The sequence below is a fragment of the Dromiciops gliroides genome, chromosome 2, assembly GCF_019393635.1.
Source record: "Dromiciops gliroides isolate mDroGli1 chromosome 2, mDroGli1.pri, whole genome shotgun sequence".
Taxonomy (NCBI): domain Eukaryota; kingdom Metazoa; phylum Chordata; class Mammalia; order Microbiotheria; family Microbiotheriidae; genus Dromiciops; species Dromiciops gliroides.
In genome coordinates this window covers 649,699,982-649,724,795 of record NC_057862.1, presented here as the reverse complement: position 1 = coordinate 649,724,795, position 24,814 = coordinate 649,699,982, and the positions used below count along the sequence as shown (strand labels likewise).

The following is a 24,814-nucleotide window of genomic DNA, read 5'->3' as shown; positions in this document are numbered from 1 at the left end:
TCGATTGTAAGGGGAAGGTCCATTTGCCTTAGGGACTAGGGTATAAAACAGGGCCTGCAAGTCCCCTTTCTGGGCATCCACTAGCTGCACACTAGGGTGCCTCCTTCTCATGAGAAGAAAATAAAGCCTTTGTCACCTCGCTGCTGAGTTCCTGAGAATTATTGAGAAGAGGATGAATTTTTCCCTCACCTCTATAAATATATATGGGAATGCTGATGATTTATGTGGGTTTATTTTATATCCTGGAACTTAACTAAAGTTGTTCATTCAACTAGTTTTTTAGTTGGCTCTAAGGTTGTCCAAGTAAACCATCATATCGTCTGCAAAAGGCGTTAATTTTGTTTCCTTGTTGCCTACGCTTATTCCTTCAATTTTTTCCTTGTCTAATTGCTGTAGCTAGCATTTTTGTACAATATTGAACAGTGTGAGGAAAAGTGCGCCCCCCTCAAAAGTTGATTGGAGCTGTCTGGAGGAACAATTACAGGTGATTTAATGTCTGGGAAGTGGACTCAGGTTCAGCTGGGGAATTGATTAGAATAGAAGCAGGTAGGGGCAGCTAGGTGGTGCCCTGGAGTCAGGAGGACCTGAGTTCAAATTCGGCCTCAGATACTTAACACTTACTAGCTGTGTGACCCTAGGCAAGTCACTTAACCCCAATTGCCTCATCAAAAAAAAAAAAAGAATAGAATCACCTGCTTTCTTCTCTCCCCCCCCCAAACAAAATTACATGATTCAGGTAAGCCCTAAGCTGGTCATGGGGGGGAGGAGTTCGAAGGGTTGTCCCTGTGTCACCTCCCCATTGGCTACAGTACATTCTGATTGGCTAGTTTTGGGCCCTTAAGCCTCCATTTAGTTGTGCATTTCACTAGGAAATGGCCTGTTCAATGAAACACAATGCTGGGTTCCAGAAATCTTTGAGTGCTATTTCTCACAAACAATAATGGTGATAATGGACATCCTTGCCTCAACCTTGATTTGATTGGAAAGGCTTCTGGTTTATCCTCATTACATATAATGCTTGTTCTTGATTTTAGATACATACTACTTATTTTAAGAAAAACATCTAGGTGGTGCAATGGATAGAGCACTGGCCCTGGAGTCAGGAGGACCTGAGTTCAAATGTGACCTTAGACACTTGACACTTACTAGCTGTGTGACCCTGGGCAAGTCACTTAACCCCAATTGCTTTACACACACACACACACAAGCATCATTTATTCTTATACTTTCTAATGTTTGGAGTTTTTTACAAATAGAAATGGGCATTTTATTTTGTCAAAAGGTTTTTCAGCATCTTTGGAAATAATATCATTTTTGTTATTTTTCATATTGAGGTGGTCAGTTATGCTTATAGTTTTCCTAATATTGATTCAGCCCTGCATTCTTGGTATAAATCCAGCCTTGGTATAGTGGGTATAGTTTTTGTGATATATTATCATGGATCACTGTATTGATCAGAATAGCCAAGTTTTTCACAGTCCATTATTGTTACAATATTGCTGTTAATGTGTATAATGTTCTCCTAGTTCTGCTCCCTTTACATCAATTCATATAAGTTTTCTCAGGATTTTCTGAAACCATCCTCTTCATCATTTCTTACAATACAGTGGGTAGCTAGGTGGCACAGTGGATAGAGCATTGGCCCTGTATTTGGGAGGATCTGAGTTCAAATCTCACTTCAGACACTTACTAGTTGTGTGACCCTGAACAAGTCACTTAACCCCAATTGCCTTAAAAACATCCAGGGACATCTCCAGTTGTCCTGATCTGTATCTTGCCACCCAACCCAGATAGCTCTGGAAGAGAGAGTGAGATTGGTAACTTTGCATAGCCCTCCGTCACTTAAATCCAATCCAGTGCAAGAACATAAAGGGGCAGGTCATATAACAATAACAGGCTATAGAAATTCAAACTAGAAATAAATGAAAAATGAAGATGTTTTGAAACTAAGCATGGGAATCAGAAAGAGGCATGCACAGAAAAGGCCAAATTTGTCCCCAGATTCACCTTATGACATGTAAACCCCCAAAACACACCTCCATTGAAAAAGGTACCTGCCTCCGGGGTTGGCTTAAGCCCCCAGGAACTCCAAATTAGGTTAAACCCTCCCTTGTACCTCCCTAAGGTGGAGATTATTATAATGAAACTGATAATCAATTTATCCATACTATAAATATAACTGTCTTTTCTTTCCCTATTCTGGAGAGATACCTTTCCACTTTTCTGATTCTCTCCCTGTGTTCACTCACAGTATTACAATAAAACTTGGGGGGGGGGCGGCTAGGTGGCACAGTGGATAAAGCACCAGCCCTGGATTCAGGAGTACCTGAGTTCAAATCTGGCCTCAGACACTTGACACTTAACTAGCTGTGTGACCCTGGGCAAGTCACTTAACCCCCATTGCCCTGCAAAAAAAAAAAAATTAATAAAAAATAAAACTTGGGAAACTGAGTCACTGAGTCTTGGGTTTTTTTGTTTTTGTTTTTTTGGGGTTTTTTGCGGGGCAATGAGGGTTAAGTGACTTGTCTAGGGTCACACAGCTAGTAAGTGTCAAGTGTCTGAAGTCGGATTTGAACTCAGGTCCTCCTGAATCCAGGGCGGGTGCTTTATCTACTGTGCCACCTAGTTGCCCCCAAGTCACTGAGTCTTGTAGTTCTTTTGGGACAACTCATGATCAATTTGACCCTAATTCCATCCCACATCAATACTAGGCAGGCTAAGGATTACAGTTGGCTGCATAGAAGAACCTCCCACGCCCAGAGCTGGCAATCGTTGAAGACTGGCTCCTCTGGATTCTTTTGGATAATTTCTCTAACATTTATGTTGCACTCCCCTTTCCCTACAGAGAAACTATTATCATGGACAGGATTAATCTTATTGACGTCTTTGAGGGCATCTCCCTGCCAAGACTATTGCACACCCAAGAGACCGTGCATGATGCTACCAACTTCCAGTTCCAAGACACAGACATTCTCTTGGTCACCTACCCCAAATCAGGTAATAGATGCAGCTGGCAAAATGGTGACACAGTTCCTGGCTTTGGCCAACCTTCCCACCTCGCTTTCAGTGCCCCCTGTTTTTCCCTCTTTGTGCCCCTCCCCTCTTAAATCCCTCAATCATATGCCCGGTCGATTCCCATTCCTTGTTTTCTGGCCCTCTGAAATTTCCAACTTATGTTTGATGGGAGATTGTTCTTGTTAGGTCAGCTTGGTCTAAATTCGTATGTAGTGACCCCAAGAATCATTCCATGACGGTAGTCTCTTGTAAGGAAAGAAGTGCTTCAGTTAACTTGAATTTTTTTCCATTTGAGTGAGTCAGAGTTGATTCCATATCACCTCCCTCCACATTAGTCCCCTCCATCTGCCAAACTGTGAGCTTTGGGAGAAGTTAACCAGAGGCTAAGACTCCTGATTATTGCCCATTCCCAGAGATCTGTGACTACTCTGAATGCCGTGCCTTTTGGTGTCCTAACCTCATTCTCTCCTTTCTTTTGGGACTCTCTGGTTTTAGTGCCTCCCTTAGGGGCAAGGCATGGAGATGCTGCTGAGTTCTTAAGTCTTACAAAATGGTTAATTTGGGGGCAGGTAGGTGGCACAGTGGATAAAGCATTGGCTCTGGAGTCAGGAGGACCTTAGTTCAAATCTGGCCTTAGACACTTGACACTTACTAGCTGTGTGACCCTGGGCAAGTCACTTAACCCCTCATTGTTCCACAAAAAAAAAAATTGGTTAATTTTCATATTGTTGTTATTGTATAAATTGTTCTCTAGGTTCTGTTTACTTCCCTCTGTATCAGTTCATGCAAGTCTTCCTAGGTTTCTCTGGAACCATCTCCTTCATCATTTCTTATAGCACAGAAGGCCCAATTTCAAAAGTCAACAGGTAAATTAAGAGTTAAGATGAGTACATCTGAAGAGATGGTATAGGATGAGAAGGTCTAATGGATGAATCAGATAAGCAGACATTGAAGAGGCTTTTTTTTTTTTGAGGGGCAATGAGGGTTAAGTGACTTGCCCGGGGTCACACAGCTAGTAAGTGTCAAGTGTCTGAGGCTGGATTTGAACTCAGGTCCTCCTGAATCCAGGACTGGTACTTTATCCACTGCGCCACCTAGCTGCCCCCTGTATAGTTCTTTAAGGTTTTCAAAATGCTTTACATTTTGATCTCATTTAATGTTATTTCATTTAATCTTCACAATAGCACTATGGAGTATTGTTAGCCCCACTTTACAGAAGAGAAGACTGATGCTAGAAGTGATTAAATGACTTGCCCAGGGTCACACAGCTAACAAATGTCCGAGGTAGGATTTGAACTCAGATCTTTCTGACTCCAAGTCCAACACTCAATCCAGTGTGTGAGCTTCAGAGCCACTCTACTAGGTAGAATCATTAGGCTTTATTATCCCCAGCTTGAAAGGAAATGAAGAAGCCCCAAGGAGATTAGCTCATTAACTGCAGGATTAGAAATAGAAACTGGGGCTCTGATATACAAATTCAGGGCTTGTTCTACTAGTCTCTGAAGATGTTTAAGAATCCCCTTTAAACCAACCAATCAATAAGCATTTATTAGGCACCTGTTATGTGAGTAAATTGTTGTTTGTCCTTCATTCCCAAAGAGAACCATGATATCGGGATGATGTCATGACTTGCAGTGAATTGTATATAAGTAAGGGAGGGCTATGCAAGGTCACCATCTCACTCTCTCCTCCAGAGCCCTCTGGGTCAGTGGCAAGACCACTGGAGATGGCCCTGGATGTTTTTAAGGCAATTGGGGTTAAGTGACTGGTCCAGGATCACACAGCTAGCAAGTGTCTGAGGTGAGGGTTTTTTGTTTGTTTTTGTTTTTGTTTTTTTTGCTGAGGCACAATCAGCGCCAGATTTTGATCATTCCCCTATTGCCCTTCTCCCCTTTGGATTTCCAGCTTCCCAGCACAGCGGTCACTTGCTCCTTTAATAGTTAGGTCCCTGTTGTCTATTCACTGTAAGAAAGCAGAGGCAACAGGACCACCAAAGCAGACTTCTTTTAAAACTCAAACGCTGCCATGGAAATGGTCACTGGCCCCAGAGTCAGAGGACCTGGGTTTGTTTCATAGATATAGACCTGGAGGAAATTTTAGAGGTCATAGACTCCAACATCCTCATTTTTTTTTTTTTTAGTGAGGCAATTGGGGTTAAGTGACTTGCCCAAGGTCACACAGCTAGTAAGTGTCAAGTGTCTGAGGCCGGATTTGAACTCAGGTACTCCTGACTTCAGGGCCGGTGCTTTATCCACTGCGCCACCTAGCTGCCCCCAACATCCTCATTTTAAAGGTGAGGAAATGGAGGGAAGCCAAGTTCACAGCATCCTAGGGACAGAGCTGAACCCAACTTTGCTTCTTTTTTTTTCCTTTTTGTGGGGCAATGAGGGTTAAGTGACTTGATCAGGGTCACACAGCTAGTAAGTATCAAGTGTCTGAGGCCAGATTTGAACTCAGGTCCTCCTGAATCCAGGGCTGGTGCTTCATCCACCACGCCGCGTAGTTTCCCCTCCCCTCCAACCCTGCTGCTTAATAGAATGGGAGATCATCTAGGTGTAAGTGGGGGTATGGATCAGAAAAGTGCCTGATCTACCACATCCCCCTCTGCCATAACATTTCTTCTGACTCAAAATCTCCAATTTGGGGCTCCTTTAGGACTTCATGGTACAGTAGATAGAGCCCTGGGCCTAGAATCAGGAAGACCTGAGTTCAGATTCAACCCCAGCCACTTCTAAGATGTGTGACCCTGGGCAAATCACTCAATTTTAATCTCTTCCAATGTCACAGACCCCATCCCAATCCATCCATCCCTGTCCTTGTCCATGCAATTCTTGTCCATGCTCTCGTATAAATGTGCCACTGGGGGGCAGCTAGGTGGCGCAGTGGATAGAGTACTGGCCCTGGATTCAGGAGGACCTGAGTTCAAATCTGGCCTCAGACACTTGACACTTACTAGCTGTGTGACCCTGGGCAAGTCACTTAACCCCAATTGCCTCACCAAAAAAAATAATAATAATAATAATAATAAATAAATGTGCCACCGGGTATCCACTCAATGGGCTTCCTCAATTTCTTCTGACATTGGGAGGATACTAGGAGGGCACTTGGGCTGTCTACCTATCATCCCTCATTCCTACCACTTGACTAGCTTATCAGCTCTTCCTATTACACAATCCTTGATGTCATCTTAAGTTCCTGTTGACTCTTTCAGGAATTTCCCATTGGTTATCTGTGGCAGCCTGTTCGCACCCATCATCCTCCTCTCTATTGTTCTTTGTTGACTGCTAATTTTTAATTCTTCATAGACAGTTGGATTCTATACCTTGTATAGAAACACTAGTAGAGAACACTAGTATTTAAAAAAGATATACCTTTGTCTTCATGGGAAGATGGGGATCAACAAGAGAACTTTGCAGTTTTCTAACAGCAATCCAGCTTGTGTTCCTTCTGATCAACACTGGACCCCCAGTTCATTGTCCATCTGTCCCAAATATACATAACTATAGACAAAATCTGTAGAAATCTTGGCAAAAGACCTTGTTCATCTACTTGTACTTTTCTGTGTGGGTGGGCAGGCCAGATTCCCTTGATCTCTGCAATCTTCTAAGGCTTAACAAAATGAGTAGAATATTATCTGCAAGCAGGCATCTGGAGGACCTCAACACCTACAAGAGAATCCCTTCTTCCTCTGAACTCTGCTCTGATTTCCTTCGTCACAGAGACAAGTAGCTCTGGCAAGCTCACATCTCCCTCTCTCATACCTCATTCAATATTTGTTTGTTCTCTTGCTTTTAAAATGAGTTGATTTTTCAAAAAATTTTTATATTTTATTTTTCTAATTAAATGTAAAAATTAACAGTCTTTAAAAAAAAAATTGAAGGGGCAGCTAGGTGGCTCAATGGATAAAGCACCGGCCTTGGATTCAGGAGGACCTAAGTTCAAATCCAGCCTCAGACACTTGACACTTACTAGTTGTGTGACCTTGGGCAAGTCACTTAACCCTCATTGCCCTGCCAAAAAAAAAAAAAACAACCCTAAAAAAAACCATTGAGTTCCTTTACATGTAACTGGAAAAAAAATAAAATACTTTTATCAGAAAAACAAATAAACATCGAGTTCCAAATTCTCTCCCTCCCCCTCTGCCCTCATTGAGAAGGCAAGCAATTTGCAACAGGTTATGTATGGTCAGTCATGCAAAACATATTTCGTATAAATCACATTGTGAAGAAAACAAAGACCCGAAAAAACAACCCCAAGAAAAATAAAGTAAAAAAGCCAATGTTTATTGGTAGAGCATAATTGAGTAGGGTTTTTTCTGTTGTTATCTGATCCTAGGAATCATGAGTTGATATGTGGATGCAAATCATTTTGTTGTAAGAGGGCAGTCAGATCAGGGTTATGTTCTACTGAACCAAATGCTTTTTCATAATCAAATGAGAAACACAATGGCATCTCATATTCGCTCCCTCATTCAGTTAATTGTGAGAAGATAAATATGTGGTCCATTGTTGAATATGAATTGTAAGAGCCCGCTTGCTCCTTGTTAATACTTTCATCAAGGATATCCTTGATTGACATATAGATGATGGTCATAAAGATTTTGTATAGATGGGAGAGTAGGCATATAGATGGGGAATTAATGATGTTTTTCTGTCACTTTTTGTGTGTGTGTGAGGCGGTTGGGGTTAAGTGACTTGCCCAGGGTCACACAGCTAGTTAAGTGTCAAGTGTCTGAGGCCAGGTTTTGAACTCAGGTCCTCCTGAATCCAGGGCTGGTGCTTTATCCACTATGCCACCTAGCTGCCCCGCCACCTTTTTTTAAAGTTATTAAGTAAGGGGCAGCTAGGTGGTGCAGTGGATAGAGCACCAGCCCTGGATTCAGGAGAACCTGAGTTCAAATCCAGCCTCAGACACTTAACACTTACTAGCTGTGTGACCCTGGGCAAGTCACTTTACCCCAATTGCCTCACCCAAAAAAAAAAGTAACTTTAAAGTTATTAAGTGGATACAGTGCTGTGCCTGGAATCAGGAGGATCTGAGTTTAAATCCAGCTTCAGACACTTATTAGCTGTGAGGCCCTAGGCAGGTCACTTAACCTCTTTTTGCCTCAGTTTCCTCAACTGAAAATGGGGATAATAATAGTACCTACCTCTCAGAGTTGTTGTGAGGATCAAATGAGATATGTATTTTTTGGTGGGGTTTTTTTGTGGGGGAAAGAGGGTTGCCCAGGGTCACACAGCTAGTAAGCATCAAGTGTCTGAGGCCAGATTTGAACTCAGGTCCTCCTGAATCCAGGACCGGTGCTTTATCTATCAAATGAGATATTGGTAAAGCACTTAGAGTAGTGCCTGGCACATGGTAGGTGTCATATAAATGTTTATTTCCTTCCTTTTCCCTATTAATAAGATCTGAGATTTTTCCCATGGCTTTGATATCCTCCCTTCCTCAGGACACCTTGTATATCAATCGCTCAATGCCCTCATAATTGTGGCCCCTCTAGCATAGATCTCTGTATACACTTGGCCCAATCCAACTCTTTTTCTGATATTTATTCCTTTTAATGTCATTTCTTCCTCTCCTATAGGTACATATGGAACTCTGATGGTAAAGGTACACATATGGCAGTTCCACTATACTAGATGGAGGATACAGTTTGTTTGGGATAGACTGACAGGCCTGAAGTTAGGAAGACTCCTCTTCCTGAGTTCAAATCTGGCCTCAGACACTTACTAGCTGTGTGACCCTGAGCAAGTGACTTAACTGTTTGCCTCAGTTTCCTCATCTGTAAAATGAACTGGAGAAGGAAAGCAAACCACTCCAGTATCTTTGCAAGAAGACCCCAAATTGGGGCAGCTAGATGGTGCAGTGGATAGAGCACCGGCCCTAGAGTCAGGAGTACCTGAGTTCAAATCTGGCCTCAGACACTTAACACTTACTAGCTGTGTGACCCTGGGCAAGTCACTTAAACCCAATTACCTCACTAAAAAAAAAAAAAAGAAGACCCAAAATTGGCAAAGAGGGGTCATGGAAAGTGGGACACCACTGAAAACAACAACAAAATAGTGACATTTTTGCAAATCTCCATTTTTCCGCTGTTTATCATTCTCCTTTGTTCTCATCCTTGAATTCTTGTGGGATCACTTTGTTTAGGTGGCTATCTTGCCAAACTTTTCTTTCAAGTGATTTTGCTCTTCATTGCTTCTCTGTGTTTTATGAGAAGATACTGCTTTTAATCATCCATGATCCTTCTTCATACTATTAAAGAAAAAAAATAATACTGCACTCTGTTTCAACACCAGTCTGCCAGAGACCATTTTAATATAAGATTAATCTTATTAGATTATTTAATTTAAGATTAATCTAATTCCAGCTCATTTCTGATTTAGAAAAGATGTCCAAATGGCAATGTTACCTCATGCTTTCAATAGTCTCTGCTCCAAGAAAATTTTAGGTAACATTTATAGAATATAAAGAAAATCAAGATATTTAACTATCTACTTTTAGATGAACATTCCTGAAAGATGAATAGCCATATCTCTATCCACTTCCTACTAGACCACTCATCTCCAGGAATCAATCTTCCCATAGACATCTTACAGAAAATCCTATTTGAGTAATTTATTAAACGGAAATGGATACTTTAAATGGAGAAGACCCTTGGTGCTCCTTGATGGGTCCTGTCCTATCAGGTAAAGGTAGGGAATTACCAAGTGGGCCTTATTATCTACACCAGAGTTGTTAAATTAAGTTACTTTTCCACCCTGTTGACTCTTGGTTTTTTTTCCTGTTGACACTTTATTTATTTATTTTTTTATTTATTTTTTTAGGCAATGGGGGTTAAGTGACTTGCCCAGGGTCACACAGCTAGTAAGTGTCAAGTGTCTGAGGCCGGATTTGAACTCAGGTACTCCTGAGTCCAGGGCCGGTGCTTTAACCACTGCGCCATCTAGCTGCCCCCAACACTTTTTTTTTTAAGGTTTTTTTTTTTCCCTTGTTGACTCTCTATGACCTTATTTGGGGTTTTCTTGGTAAAGCTATGGAGGGGTTTGCCATTTCCTTCTCTAGCTCATTTTACAGATGAGAAAATTGAGGCAAATAGGATTAATTGACCTGCCCCAGGATCACACAGCTAATGTGTATCTGAAGCCAGATTTGAATTCATGAATATGAGTCTTCCTGACTCCAGGTCTGGTGCTCTCTCCACTATGGCTGCTCCATACCCAAAGGTACTATTTGTTAAATCTCTGGTCTTCCCCTAATAAAAAACCCATTTTCTTTTGTTTTGACCTGAAGCATTGGTGTTATTTGGAGAACACAGGCCTGAATGGGACACTGGGATCAGGACCCTGGGCAGCTAGGGGACAGGAGACACTTTGGGCAGAAGACTCTGAAGAGGGAATAAATAGAGATGTGTTGATGGCTAACTTTGCCTCCATTAGAATTATGTTTGGGGCGGCTAGGTGGCGCTGTGGATAAAGCACTGGCCCTGGAGTCAGGAGTACCTGAGTTCAAATCCGACCTCAGACACTTGACACTTAACTAGCTGTGTGACCCTGGGCAAGTCACTTAACCCCCATTGCCCCGCAAAAAAAAAAAAAGAGAGAGAATTGTGCTTGGGTGACAAGCTAAAGAGGCAGTGGTTACTAACTCCTGTCGAATGAAAAATGGGGGAATTTGTGACCCCTATCCTCGTACCCCACATCTTGGCCTTTAAAACCACTCCCCTTTTTTTTTTCTCTTCCAGGTACGGTCTGGACTCAGCAAATCCTGAGCCTCATCCTCAACAAAGAGGACATTCAGAACACCATCACCAAACCTACCTGGGAGCGGGCCCCCTGGATTGAGCAAGTACACCTTTGGGAATTTTTGGCCCAGAACAATGCATCCAAACCACGCCTCTTCACCACTCACTTACCTTCTAAATTACTGATACATAACCTGAAGAACTCCAAGGTTCGAGTAAGTGAGTACGGGAGATTAGTCCCAGAGGCTTTGTCTTTTTTTTTTCCAAAAAAAAACCCCCCAGGAAAACAAGTAGGTAGGAGGGTGAGGGGAAATATAGATCAACCAGGAAAAACAAAAAGAAAAGAAAAGAAAAGAAGCCCATTGAAGCATCTTTTTTTTTCAATCTTAATAGTAATTTTTTTCCAGTTACATGTATAAAGTTTTCAACATTCATTTTTTCATAATCCAAGAATCTTTTTATTATGTTTTTTAGTCATTTAGGCCATGAATTCGTAGGGGATTGGTTCCAACAGCTCCGGTTCCTTGCCATTGGTCCTCACAAAGTGTGCTTCTCTGGGTGGAGCAAGCTGACGTTTCAGTTGAACCCAGGTGCCTTTTTCTTTGGTTTCCTTCTTCTTCTGGTCATTTTCTTTTACCCTCTTCAGGAAGCTATCTCTGCTCTTAGAATGCTTAATATGCTCAATACGCACATTAATGCTCTTGGCTAGAATCTTGCCCTTAACCTGTTTGTTTACAACAATGCCTACAGAATGTTGAGTAACATTATAGACCCGTCCGGTCTTGCCATGGTAACATTTGTGGGGCATTCCTTGCTGAACTGTGCCCATACCCTTGATATCTACAATATCACCTTTCTTGTATATCTGCATATACGTAGCCAAAGGGACAACACCATGTTTTCTAAAGGGCCTAGAAAACATGTAACGTGTTCCTCTCCTTTTCCCTTTTGTGTTCGTCATTTTGGCAACTCACTGATACACAAAAGGCCGTGGGCGAATAAAAATTCGTGTTTGGATATTGTCGAGACAGCCCGGGAGGGGGCCTTTCAAAGGGGCCTGAGAAGGCTTCCCCCTAAACCCGTCTTCTTGGGCCCACCTTCTTTTCCACCAAACCCAACATTCATTTTTATAAGATTTTGAGTTCCAAATTTTTCTCCCTTTCTCTCTTCCCACCCCCCTCCCCAAGACAGAAAGCAATCTGATATAGGTTATATATATATATGTACAATCACATTAAGCTTATTTCTGCATTAGTCATGTTGTGAAAGAAGAATCAGAACAAAAGGGAAAGACCTTAAAAAAAAAAAAAAGGTCAAAACAATTCAATCTGCATCCAGATTCCACAGTTCTTTTTTCTGGATGTGGAGAGCATTTTCCATCATCATTGCTTTGGAATTATCTTGGATCATTGTATTGCTAAGGAGAGCTAAGTCTATCACAGTTGATCATCATACAATGTTGCTGTTTCTATGTACAGTGTTCTGGTTCTGCTCACTTCACTCAGCATCAGTCCACTTAAGTCTTTCCAAGGTTTTCTGAAATTTGTCTGCGCTTATCATTTCTTATAGCACAATAGTATTCCATTACAATCATACCACAACTTGTTCAGCCATTCCCCAATTGATGGTGATCCCCCAAATTTCCAATTCTTTGCCACCACAAAGAGAGCTGCCATAAATATTTTTGTGCACGTGGGTCCTTTACCCATTTTTTTTTAAAGTGAGGCAATTGGGGTTAAGTGACTTGCCCAGGGTCACACAGCTAGTAAGTGTTAAGTGTCTGAGGCTGGATTTGAACTCAGGTCCTCCTGACTCCAGGGCTAGTGCTCTATCCACTGCGCCACCTAGCTGCCCCTCCTTTACCCATTTTTATGATCTCTTTGGGATACAAACCTAGTAGTGGTATCGCTGGGTCAAAGGGTATTGAAGCATCTTTTTTTTTTTTTTTGGTGGGGCACTGAGGGTTACGAAACTTGCCCAGGGTCACACAGCTAGTAAGTATCAAGTGGTCTGAGGCCGGATTTGAACTCAGGTCCTCCTGAATCCAGGACCTGTGCTTTTTCCACTGTGCCACCAGCTGCCCTTTTTTTTTTTCCAGAGAAAAGAATAGAAGGAAGCCAAAAGGAAGCAGAGAAAAACAGGAGAACTTTGGAAGCTACTTGTTGAGTTTATTATATGCTTAGAAAGAAAAACAAGTCTAATGCAACAGAGACCTGCCATCTCAAGTACAGTCCATTTTTTCTGTGCTGCTGTGTATGAGGAAATGCCCATTTATTTGGTGTTGAACACGTTCAGAATAAAATATATACATATACATATAGAAATATACATATGCATAACACATACACACACAAGACACATACATGTATGTATGTGAGATCTATAATTCATGCATAGATATATAAATATCATGTAAATGTGTGTAGATAGGATGTATATTTGTGTGATGTGTATTAACATATGTGTGTTAATGTAATGTATATGTGTACGTGAATAATATGTACATGTGTGTATGTATATGTATGAGAGTAGGCAGGGAGCCGGTGTAGCATCTTCAGGTCCAGGATGCCAGGGGCCTAAGTTAGAATCAAAGTTAGCCAAATCCTTGGACCTAGTTATAGGAATGTGAGGAATGGGAGTTTACAGTCAGGGTAGAGGAAACCAAACATGTGGGTGGAATATGACAAGCTGGTTGACAGGCAGCAGCATTGTATGATGGAAGGAGCACTGGACTTGGAATCAGGTGGAAAATGAGTTCAAATCTCATCTTTGACACTGTGACCTTGGGCAAGTCACTTCACTTTTCTGTCCCTCTATTTCTCCATCTGTAAAATGACATGTTGGTACCGGATGGCCCCTACAATCCCCTTCTAGCTCTGAAACTGTGATCCTTTGGTAGGCTGAAGAGAAGCATGAGGTGATTTTTTCAGGACCAGAGCCAGCAGTCAGCAGAAGGGAGTGAATGTGGTATCCCTTCCAGAAATACAACATTCCCCATGCCAAAAGAACTGTCAGTACCCAAACTCCTCTTTAGTCTTCTAGTCCTGAGTGTGAATCATCTCCCCTGCCTTCAGGAGTCGGCAGTAGCAAAACACTTTCCACATGAAGAAACATTGCATGTGGGATTAAGACCCCGACCACTTAATCTATAAAATGAAGGGGTTGAAGTAGATGTTCTCTCGGGTCTAATCCAGGCCTGGAGCTAAGATGCTATGAAAGGATTTGTGTTTCAGAACAGAATTTCAAGGCTAGAGCAAATCTCTCCTCACTAGAGACCTGTCCTCTACCCAACTTCCTAAATCTTCCTAAAGTACAGGTGTGACCGTGTTATCCTACCTCCCCTGCCACACACACACTCAATAAACTCCTCATTACCTCCAGGAACAAATATAAAATCCTCTGTTGCCGCCTGTCCTGGCTTTTTACACTGACCTCCCCTTCAAGGACTCTGTGATTCAATTACACTAGTCTCTTGACTGTGGGATCCTACTCCTTATCATGAATCTCTTTCCTTTTTTGCTGGCCATCACACAGGCCTGGAATACTCTGTCTCCTGATTTTCATTTTGTTTTTTTTGTTTGTTTGTTTTTGCGGGGCAGTGGGGGTTAAATGACTTGCCCAGGGTCACACAGCTAGTAAGTGTCAAGTGTCTGAGGCCACATTTGAACTCAGGTCCTCCTGAATCCAGGGCTGGTGCTCTATCCACTGCGCCACTTAGCCTCCCCCTCCTGATTTTCCTCAAACTCAGCTCAATCAATCAATCAACAGTTATTAAACACCCATTATGTGCCAGGTACTGCTGGGCATACAAAAAGGGGGACAAAGACAGTCCCTACCCTCAAGGATTTTATAATCCAATGGGGAAAACAACATGCAAGCAAAAATTATACAAATACTATATACAGGATAAGTAAGAAATAATTACCAGAGGAAAGACACTGGAGTTGAGGGGTTGGGGAGGGCTTCCTGTAGTCAGAAGGAAGGAGAGCATTCCAGAAACAAGGGACAGCCAGAAGGCCCGTGTCACTGGATTGAAGAGTGTGGGGGGGGGGGTGCAGCTAGGTGGCGCAGGGGATAGAGCACCGGCCCTGGAGTCAGGAGTGCCTGAGTTCAAATCCGGCCTCAGACACTGGACACTTACTAGCTGTGTGACCCTGGGCAAGTCACTTAACCCTAATTCCTGCAAAAACAAAACAAACATAAAAATTTAAGAATAAAATGAATGTTGAAAACTGAAAAACAACAACAACAATGTAATTGGGGGAGAAATAAAACATTATATTTTAAAAGAAAATCCCTCCACCAACAGCGATCAGCAACAGTTCTGCAAATCAATCATTAGTTGAAATAAAGAAAATTTTTTTTTAATTATGCTTCAGTTTGTATTCAGATAATATCAATTCTTTTTCTGGAGGTGGATAGATAGGATGTTTCATCATGAGTCCTTTCAGATTATCTTGGATCATTGTATTGCTAAAAATATCTAAGTCGTTCACATTCCACTACAATCATATAACACACCTTTTTCCATCATTCCTCAATTGATGGACATTCCCTTGATTCTCAATTCTTAGCCTCCACCAAGAATTGCTATAAATATTTTTTTTACAATTTTTCCCCCTTTTCTCTTTTTCATGATTACTATTGTTATCTGTTTCCCTTCCATCCTATTCCCTTCCCCATGATATTTATTCTATTATCCATCTTCTTTCATCCTATCATTCTTCAAAAGGGATTTGCTTCTGTCTGTCCCCTCCCCCACTCTGCCCTTCCTTCTTTTGCCCCTCTCTCTTTATCCCCTTCCCCTCCTATTTTCCTGCAGGGTTATAGAGATTACTCCACCCAACTGAGTGTGTACATTAGTCCCTCCTTGAGCCAATTTTAATGAGTGTTAGGCTCATTTACTGCCCAGATTAAATAGATTACTCCACCCAGTTGGGTGTGTCTATTAGTCCCTCCTTGAGGCAGCTCTGATGAGTTTAAGATCTTTGAGCCTTTTCTGATGAGTGTAAAATTCATTTACTGCCCTGCTCCTCTCCCATCTCTTCTCCCACTCCATAAGCCTTTTCCTATTACTTTCATGTAGGATTTTGCTTCTGCCCTTCCCCCTCCCCCAATGAATTCCCTTCACCCCTCAATTTAACCCTAAAGATGTTATCATCTAGCTAAGTGACACAGTGGACAAATCATCACCCCTGGACCCAGGGGGATCCCAGCCAAAACCTGGCCTCAGACACAAGACAGTACGACCCCAGGTATGTCCCCCAGCTCCAATTTTTTTTTTTTATGGTTCTCTAGGCTCCTGTATTTGAATGTCAGATTTGCCATTTAGTTCAGGTCTTTTCATCACAAATATCTGAAAGTCTTCTTTTTCATTAAAGTCCCATTTTTTCTGCTGAAAGATTATGCTGAGTTTTGCTGGGTAGGTGATTCTTGGTTGTAATCCCATTTCCTTTGGCCTCTGGAATATCATATTCCATGCCCTCCAGTCCTTTAATGTAGAAGCTGCTAGATCTTGTGCTATCCTGACTGGGGCTCCACAGTACTTGAATTCTTTCTTTTTGGCAGCTTGCAATATTTTCTCCTTGACCTGAGAGCTCTGAAATTTGGCTATAATATTCCTAGGAGTTTTCTTTTGGGGATCTCTTTCTGGAGGTGATCGGTGGATTCTTTCAATTTCTATTTTAGCTTCTGCTTCTAGAATTTCAGGGCAATTTTCCCTGAGAATATCTTGGAAGATGGTGTCTAAGCTCTTTCCTTGATCATGGTTTTCAGGTAGACCAAGCATTTTCAAATTATCTCTCCTAGACCTATTTTCCAGGTCGGCAGTTTTCCCCAGAAGATATTTCACATTGCCCTCTTTTTTTATTCATTTGGATTTGCTTTATTGTGTCTTGGTTTCTCATAAAGTCACTGGCTTCCATTTGTTCAATCCTAATTCTTAGGCAATTATTTTCATCAGAGAGCTTTTGTACCTCCTTTTCCATTTGACTTTTCAAGCTGTTGACTTTTTTCTCATGTCTTTCCTGCATCACCCTCATTTCTCTTTCCATTTTTTCCTCTACCTCTCTAATTTTATCTTCAAAGTCCTTTTTGAGCACCTCTATAGCCTGAGACCAATTCGTATTTTTCTTGGAAGCTTTAGATATAGGGGCCCTGATGTTGATATCTTCCTCTGAGGGTGCCCCTTGATCTTCCTTGTTACTGAAGATACTTTCTATTGTCTTCACCTTTCTCTGTTGGCTCATCTTGCCTTCCTTTTATTAGACTTTTAGCTCCTTAAAGTGGGGCACTGTTTCCAGGCTGCAGTATCCTGAGCTTAAGAAGTCCCAGGTGGCATGATTTAAGGAGAATCAGGTTCTTCCCTCGCCTGGCCTGTTTCCTGGTCCTAGATGACCCCAGACCAACTTGCCAATCAACCACTCTTGTGCGTTGTGGTTGTTAGCTCCTGGTTCTCAGTAGGGGTGTAAAATCCAAGTTCTGCCTTAGCACCAGCATAGACCCCTGTAGTCTCTCTCCTGCCCAGGGCTCAGCCCACTCACCAGACTGTGAGCTTAGTTCCAGATGACACTTGGGGCTTCAGCTGATTCAGAGGCTCTGAGGATCTGCTTCTCTGGTGAGGCCTTCCTGGGACTGGATCTGTGTCAGGGTGACTGTGGGGTTGGGCCCAACTCCTGTATCAGCACAGCAGCTCCCTCCTTCTGACCTTCTAAGCCGTTCTTGGTTAGAAGATGATTTCAGCACATTCTTCTGTGAGTTTTGCTGTTCTGGGCATTCTCCTATGGCATTATTTGGATGTTTTTTGTAGTGATCGTGAAATAAAGAAAATTTAACAACAAAAAAAAACAAACAACAACAACCCACAAATATGAAACCCCCCACCCCGAGGTAGAGACAGAGACCCCAGGACACAGTCCCCACGGACAGGGAACCTGAGACCTCCTCAGGCTGATGCTGGGGAAGCCACTAATGCAGGACAGAGCAGGCCAAAGGGAGCTCATCTTAGTCCTGCCATTGTTAGGAGTTGGGGACACAGAGGGCATCTAGAAGTTTCCTATTTTATAAAGAATTCTTCTTGCTAAGCGCTAGACTCAATCATTTCTGAGGGGCAGCTAGGTGGTGCAGTGGATAAAGCGCCGGCTCTGGATTCAGGAGTACCTGAGTTCAAATCCGGCCTCAGACACTTGACACTTACTAGCTGTGTGACCCTGGGCAAGTCATTTAACCCCCATTGCCGCGCAAAAAAAAAAAAATTGATAATAATAAAATAAAATAGACTCAATCATTTCTGTATGCCAAAGTAGTACTGGTGCTGTCAGCACCCTTTACAGTTCAGTGCCCTGGAACAAAGCATCAGCTGACCCATCCTAGTTACAGCTCTATCACATCTTTCTCTAGAATTCACTTTTTTTTTTTTGGTGAGGCAATTGGGGTTAAGTGACTTGCCCAGGGTCACACAGCTAGTAAATGGTAAGTGTCTGGGGCCGGATTTGAACGCAGGTCCTCCTGACTCCAGGACCAGTGTTCTATGCACTGTGCCACCTAGCTGCCCCTAGAATTCACTTTCTATAAAATAAGGGGCTTGGACTCTATGACTCCTAAGGTCTCTTCTAACCTTTCCTTATCCTTTGATTCTTTGCATAGGTGATCTCTAAGATTCACTCAGCCTAAATCATCTTGAATTCCATGATTCTGTATGAGCACAGGAAGTGGGATAGAAGTGGGAGACAAGTAAATGGGGATAGAAGCTTGAGATTGTGCCTACCCTATCTTCATTTGCTTTCTCCTTAGGTGGTGTACATGATACGGAACCCAAAGGATGTCTTGGTCTCTTATTATCATTTCCACAAGTTCTCCAAGTTTCTGCCAGATATTGATTCCTTTGAAGCCTTCTTTGACCAGTTCCTGGAGGGCAAAGGTCATTCAATGGGGACCCTGGGTGGTGTGGACAGAACAGATAGGTAGGAAAGTCTGACCTGGTTGTGAGCTCTATTTTGAGGGTAGTCCCAATTTCTTATGTTTGGTTGATTGTTCTCATTTTAATTTTCTATCCTGAATCCTCTCCCTCCCTCCTTCCCACCACCACTGAGAAGTCGAGATATGATACCCATTATACATGTGAAGTAATGCAAAAAAGATTTCTAATGTCTAATCTCGCTAATTAGAGCTGTCCAAAAATAGAATGTGCTCCTTCTGGTATTGAGGACTTCACCCTCCAAGTAGAAGCACATTTTCCAGCACTGGAAGACTTCAAGTAGACCCTGAATTTATTTAGAAGGGATTCCTTATTCCATTCTAGGGCCTTCTGAGATCCCTTCTATGATTTCTTTCTTTTTTGGGGGTCGTGGTAGTGGCAATGAGGTTTAAGTGACTTGCCCAGGGTCACACAACTAGTAAGTGTCAAGTGTTTGAGGTTGGATTTGAACTCAGGTCCTCCTGAATCCGGGGCTGGTGCTTTATCCACTCTGCCACCTAGCTGCCCCTCTATGATTTTATCAGTGGCAAGGTTAACCTTCAGGTTGGGAGGGGCATTTAAGACCCTGGGATGGGGGTTGTTTGGGGGCATATCCCATACTCAAGGTGCTCATTCCCAAGGGACCAGTGACATTGATGGGACAAGAGCAGTAGAATGGCTGGTGGGGGGACCCATGAGCTTCTTCCAAGAATGCCCTTCCCTGTCTGCCCTGTTTGAAGTAGGGAAAGATGGCAGACTTATGTCTAAGATGATGGTGTCGAACTCAGAAATCGGGGCTGCTGACCCACACAGAAGGATCCTTCCAGGCTGCATATTGATGTAGTTTTTAAATGTAATATTATTGGGGCAGCTGGGTGGAACAGTGGATACAGCACTGGCCCTGGATTCAGGAAGACCTCAGTTCAAATCCAGCCTCAGACACTTAACACTTACTAGCTGTGTGACTCTGGGCAAGTCACTTAACCCATATTGCCTCACACCAAAGAAAAAAAAAGTAATATTATCTGTGTTTTGTTATATTTTTATTTTTTATTTTTTTAAACTTTTCTAATATATTTTAATCTAGTTCAGGTCCTACTTGGGAGTGTTGCACACCATGTGGTAGACCTTTGGTCTAAGGTACCATTAATGGGCCAGCCAAATGAGATAAGACTGTCATGGGATGTGAGCAGAGCCACAGATAAAAACATCAAAGAGGATGAGGAAACTGACCTTGTCCAGTGACCCTTCTAAAGATCTTTTTTTTTTTCGGGGGGGGGGGGGCAATGAGGGTTAAGTGACTTACCCAGGGTCACACAGTAAGTAAAGATCATAATTGGAAGGGATACATTTAGGAGAAGGTTGGCGTCTGTGTGGCCTTGGACAGGTCAGTTACATTCTGTTTGCCACAGTTCCCTCGTCTATAAAATGGGTACAGTAACAGCACTTAACCTCGCCCAGTTGTTGTAAGGATCAAATGAGATAATTTTTGCAAAGCAGTTGGTACGGTGCTTGGCACATAGCAGGCAACTATATAAATGCTTCTTCCCCTCTTTACTCTTCATTTTCAGATGAAAGTGCCAGGGCATTAAGAAGTTTTCTAAGGTTGGGTGATTTCAGAAAGATCAAATAATATGTGTTCTTCCTCTGGGCCCAAGACAGATGCCTCCCTGACTTCTAGAAGAGCCCTACGCTAGCCACGGGCTGGAAAGCCTCCCCATCAGAGCTGAGAAGCTGCTGGTCATGGCTTGGGAGCATGCTCTCAACACTCTCTCTGCTTTCTCTCCCACAGTGAGTTTTGGTTCTTGGTTTGACCACACAAAGGGCTGGCTAGGTGTCCAGGAAGAACTGAATTTCTTTCTGATCACCTATGAAGAACTGTCCCAGGTAGGCCACTATTTCTCCACCACACTTCCCTGTGCTCAGTTTTCAGTGCCAGATCCCATAACCCCTTCACCCAGGATTCTCAAAGGTCTCCTTTTCCCCAACCCAGGCTGATCCTGGCTTTGGTAATGCTGAGGTTAGAGATGAGAGGGGCAAGGGTTCCCTGACTTTGGCCTTCAGCATTTCCCCCAGCAAGAGCTGTCCGTGAGGGCTCACAGGCTCTTTTTTTTTTTTCAAATAAAGGAGTTGGACTTAATGGGTTTAATGGCTTGAAGATTCCTTCAAGCTATATAGCTACACTTCTATAGGACTTTTTTTCTTTGCTGGGCAATGAGGATTAAGTGACTTGCCCAGGGTCACACAAGTAGTAAATGTCAAGTGTCTGAAGCTGGATTTGAACTCAGGTCCTCCTGAATCCAGGGCCGGTGCTTTATCCACTGTGCCACCTAGCTGCCCTCCATACATATACATACATTCCTAAGCAAACATGCACACCAGTTGGAATAGGGAGTGAGGACCCACTTCCCTATCCCCAGACCTGGTCCCTGTTTGCCAAGCTTGCCCCCAGAGGCCCCCAGGCTGCTTTCTTCACACTCCTCTCCCAGGAGCAGCAAAGATTCCGGAGCTGCCTCCCCCGGGGACCATGGGGAGGTTAGGGGGCTGTGATGCCTCAGCCTCATCTCTGCGCCCTGTTTCCAAGGAACCTCACCAGGCTATCCAGAACCTGTGCAAATTCCTGGGCCAGCAGCTAGAACCCGAACAGCTTGAGAGCATCGTGCATTACTGCAGTTTTTCCTTCATGAGTCAAAATGACAAGCTCAACTTTACCCTGGTGCCTCCAGAGATATTTGACCACAGTGTGGGAAAGTTTATGAGAAAAGGTAAGGAGGGGTCCGCCCAGGGAGGTGTTCCCAACACCCACCCATCTGCCTTGGGAGTTCCCAGGAAGGAGACGGGGCTTTACTGCTCCCACCATTTCACTCGGTGCCTTTTTCTCTCTTTAGGTACAACAGAAAACTGGAAGGAATTCTTCTCACCTGAGCAAAATGCCAGGTTCAATAAAGTCTACCAGGCAGAGATGGGCAATCTCACCTCGAAATTCTCCTGGTCTCTGTACTGACCAGGGAAACAAAAACCAGACCCTTTCATGTTGTCAGGCTGATTATTGTAGTGCGGCTTCAACTCTACTACACACACACACACACACACACACACACACACACACACACACACACACACACACACACACACACACACCCCTACACTGATAATCTATACACTGTATACAGAAGGCAGCAAACGAGATGGTAGACTCTCCCGTTCTTGTGTAGAGGGCAGACTAGCCAACCCTCTGCCAGTTCAGAGCTAGTTTGGGAACAAAATGAGACATTCATAGGTTATTCAATAGTTAGCAAAAGGAAAGTTACCCATAGAAGGCAATTCACTTCCTTCTAGGAAGAGTGGGTTTACTTATACATTGAGTGCTGGACCTGGAATCAGGAAAACCTGAGTTCAAATGCAGCCTTAGACACCCTAGCTGTGTGACCCTGGACAAGTCATTTAACCTTTGTCTGCCTCAGTTTCCTCAATTATAAAAACTATGGGGGGGGGGAACCTAGGGTTCTTGTGAGGATCAAATGAGATATTTATAGAGTTTAGCACATGGTAAGTACTTAATAAATGCAGATTTTCTTCCAGCTATACTAACTTATTGGCTGTTCCCCATACACACTATTCCATGACTTCACACTGGCTTTCTCTAATGAGGATGATACCTAGGTTGCTAACCTGAGGGACTAGAAAGATGATGTGGGAAGTTTAGGGGAAGAGATAACTGAGTTCTGTTTTGGATATATTGAGTTCAAGATGTCTAATATACATTCAGTTCGAGATTCTAAATTGGAGGTCAGCAGAAAGGTTAGAGCTGGAAAGGATGAGACGCCCAAATAAAGTACTACAGAGGAAGAAGTCCCAGGACAGAGCTTTGTGGGACACCTGTGGTCAGAGGGAAGGATCTGGATGAGGCCCCAGCAAAGGAGACGGAGAAGGAGCGGTCAGAGAGGTAGGAGGAGAACAGGGTGTCCCGAAAACCTGGAGAGAAGAAAGTATCTAGGAGAAAGGGATCAACAGTGTCTGCAAAGGCTGCAAAGGAGATTGAGGATTGAGAAAAGTACATTGGTTTTAGCAAATAATAAATACATCATTGGTTACTTTGGAGAGAGCGGTGTCAGAGAAATGACAAGGTCAGGAGCCAGATGGTAAGGGGTTAAGGAGAAAGTGGGGGGCACCTATTGTAGATCTTAGCTTCTTAAACTATGAGCTGTGACCCCCCCCATGTGGGGTCATGTAACCGAACGTGGGGGTCATGAAAAATGTGGCAATAGTAAAAAGTTATATTTACCTGTTTAATATACCTATGTACCCAGGATCGTGTAAAAAATTCTCCTGTGAAAAGGGGTCCTGAGTGGAAAACATTAAAGAAGCCCTGTTGTAGCATTGGCCTTGGATTCAGGAGGACCTGAGTCCAAATGTAACCTCAGACACTTGACACTAGCTGTGTGACCCTGGGCAACTCACTTAACCCTCATTGCCTCCCCCCCCCCCCAAAAAAAAAAGAAGAAGCAGCCTTGTTGTAGATGACCTATCAGAGGAATTTAGCAATAGCTAAAGGGCAGAAGAGAAATACGACATAGCCTGATACAAAGATCAGGTGAGGATTTTCTTTGTCCTCTTACGGAATTGGCAGTGGCCACATGGCATCCACATTCATCAGATTGAACTCCCTGATCAAGATCCCTTACATGTATCTTTATCTCTGTATCTCTTAGCTCTTTTCATAGTACCTCACATAACAGATGCTCATGAAATACTTGTTAAATTAAATTGAACAAGCCAAACATACACTCATGACGCATGCTCCTGGCTTGGAATTTAATAGTGGGCTAGATGATCCAGGCCCAGCTTTCTAGGTCTCAGGATTGGCCACATAATATCCCTGGCACCCCAATGATGAGCACAGATAGCCCAGGCCACTACTGATCTCTCTCTCCTTTCTAGAAAAATAGTGACCAGCAGACACATTGCAGAGGAGATGAGGGCTCATCACTTACCTGGGCTCAAGTCCCTACTAATCCTCATTAACCCATGGCAGATTCTCTTGCCCTAATGACACCCCATCTTTCCTGTATCAAACCCCCTCGATATCACCCACATCTGAATGCTGTAATGAGAAACATCTAAACTATGCTGGGTTAACAGGGAATGCCATGCGAACACTAAGTGTCAAGCACAATAAAGAAATGTGTGCCTGATGGGCAGCTAGGTGGTACAATGGACAGAGCACTGACCCTGGAGTCAGGAGGACCTGAGTTCAAATTTGACCTTTGACACTTGCTAGTTGTGTGACCCTGGGCAAGTCATTTAACCCTCATTGCTCCAGAAGGAAAAAAAAAAAAGGAAAGAAATGTGTACCTGTAAAAGCCAGGATGAGTGATGAAACATATATATATATAAGAGCTGTTTCCACATGCATTACCCCCCTGAGCCCTTCTGCTTGGCTGAGAATCCCTTCTCTCCTCTTTTTTTTTGTTTTTTTTTTCCTCCTCTTGTTTTAATGATTGAATTTTGTACCCAGGCCCATTAAATGCCCATCTGTTAAAAAGCAAAATGCATTTAGTATGAGTGGGGGAAAAAACCAAACTCCCTTATACCACTGCTGTGTTGATGCTGTAAGTGGCTGGTTATGTTGGCATGAGAACCCTGTTCGTTATCCGTTCTCTCTGGATTGTTCAGAGTTCAGCAGGAACAGAACAGTGGGAGACGCCAGTGGTGGCACAGGGGTTCAGCTCTGATGAGTTTTATTGGCCCATTTTGGGAAGAGGATGATTGAGAAAGCTTAGCAGTGTGAGCCACCATGAAGGAGGAGGAGAGCTGGTGTAAAGGGGAAGAGGGGGGGCAGAAACAATAAACTGAATTCCTGCTTTAAGCTGGTGACACTAATGGAGCTGCTGGATGCTGAGAAGGTTGCTGTGACTGCAGATTTGCATATGGGAACTCAAGTAGGTCTCTCACTTTTATTATTTCTAAGCTGATGCTTTCCGTGAAAATAGAATAATAGCAGATCCTCAGAATCTGCTTGCTGGACTCGTATTATACCCCTTCCTAGGTCATACAGTTCCAGATTTCTACTGTCATCCTTTGCAGTCATGCCAGTCCAT

At 43.0% G+C, this 24,814-nt stretch overlaps 2 protein-coding genes across 3 annotated transcripts in view; one reads left to right on the top strand and one right to left on the bottom strand.

Annotated features, from left to right (window-relative positions):
* The window catches only part of LOC122738724 (sulfotransferase 1C3-like), a 28,345-nt gene extending 6,603 nt beyond the window's left edge, over positions 1 to 21,742 (top strand). For both annotated transcript variants that reach the window (XM_043980665.1, XM_043980664.1), the window contains 6 exons: positions 2,846 to 2,997; positions 10,760 to 10,974; positions 18,551 to 18,677; positions 20,506 to 20,600; positions 21,298 to 21,478; positions 21,602 to 21,742. In XM_043980665.1, the coding sequence (XP_043836600.1) occupies positions 2,859 to 2,997; positions 10,760 to 10,974; positions 18,551 to 18,677; positions 20,506 to 20,600; positions 21,298 to 21,478; positions 21,602 to 21,717 (873 nt within the window). In that variant the 5' untranslated portion in view covers positions 2,846 to 2,858 and the 3' untranslated portion in view covers positions 21,718 to 21,742. The remainder of the gene's footprint in view (positions 1 to 2,845; positions 2,998 to 10,759; positions 10,975 to 18,550; positions 18,678 to 20,505; positions 20,601 to 21,297; positions 21,479 to 21,601) is intronic.
* LOC122738725 (60S ribosomal protein L21-like) lies at positions 11,194 to 11,849 on the bottom strand. The gene has a single exon (XM_043980666.1). It carries the CDS (start codon positions 11,718 to 11,720, stop codon positions 11,238 to 11,240), a length of 483 nt encoding a protein of 160 aa, XP_043836601.1. The 5' UTR covers positions 11,721 to 11,849; the 3' UTR covers positions 11,194 to 11,237.
* Positions 21,743 to 24,814: the final 3,072 nt, after the last annotated feature.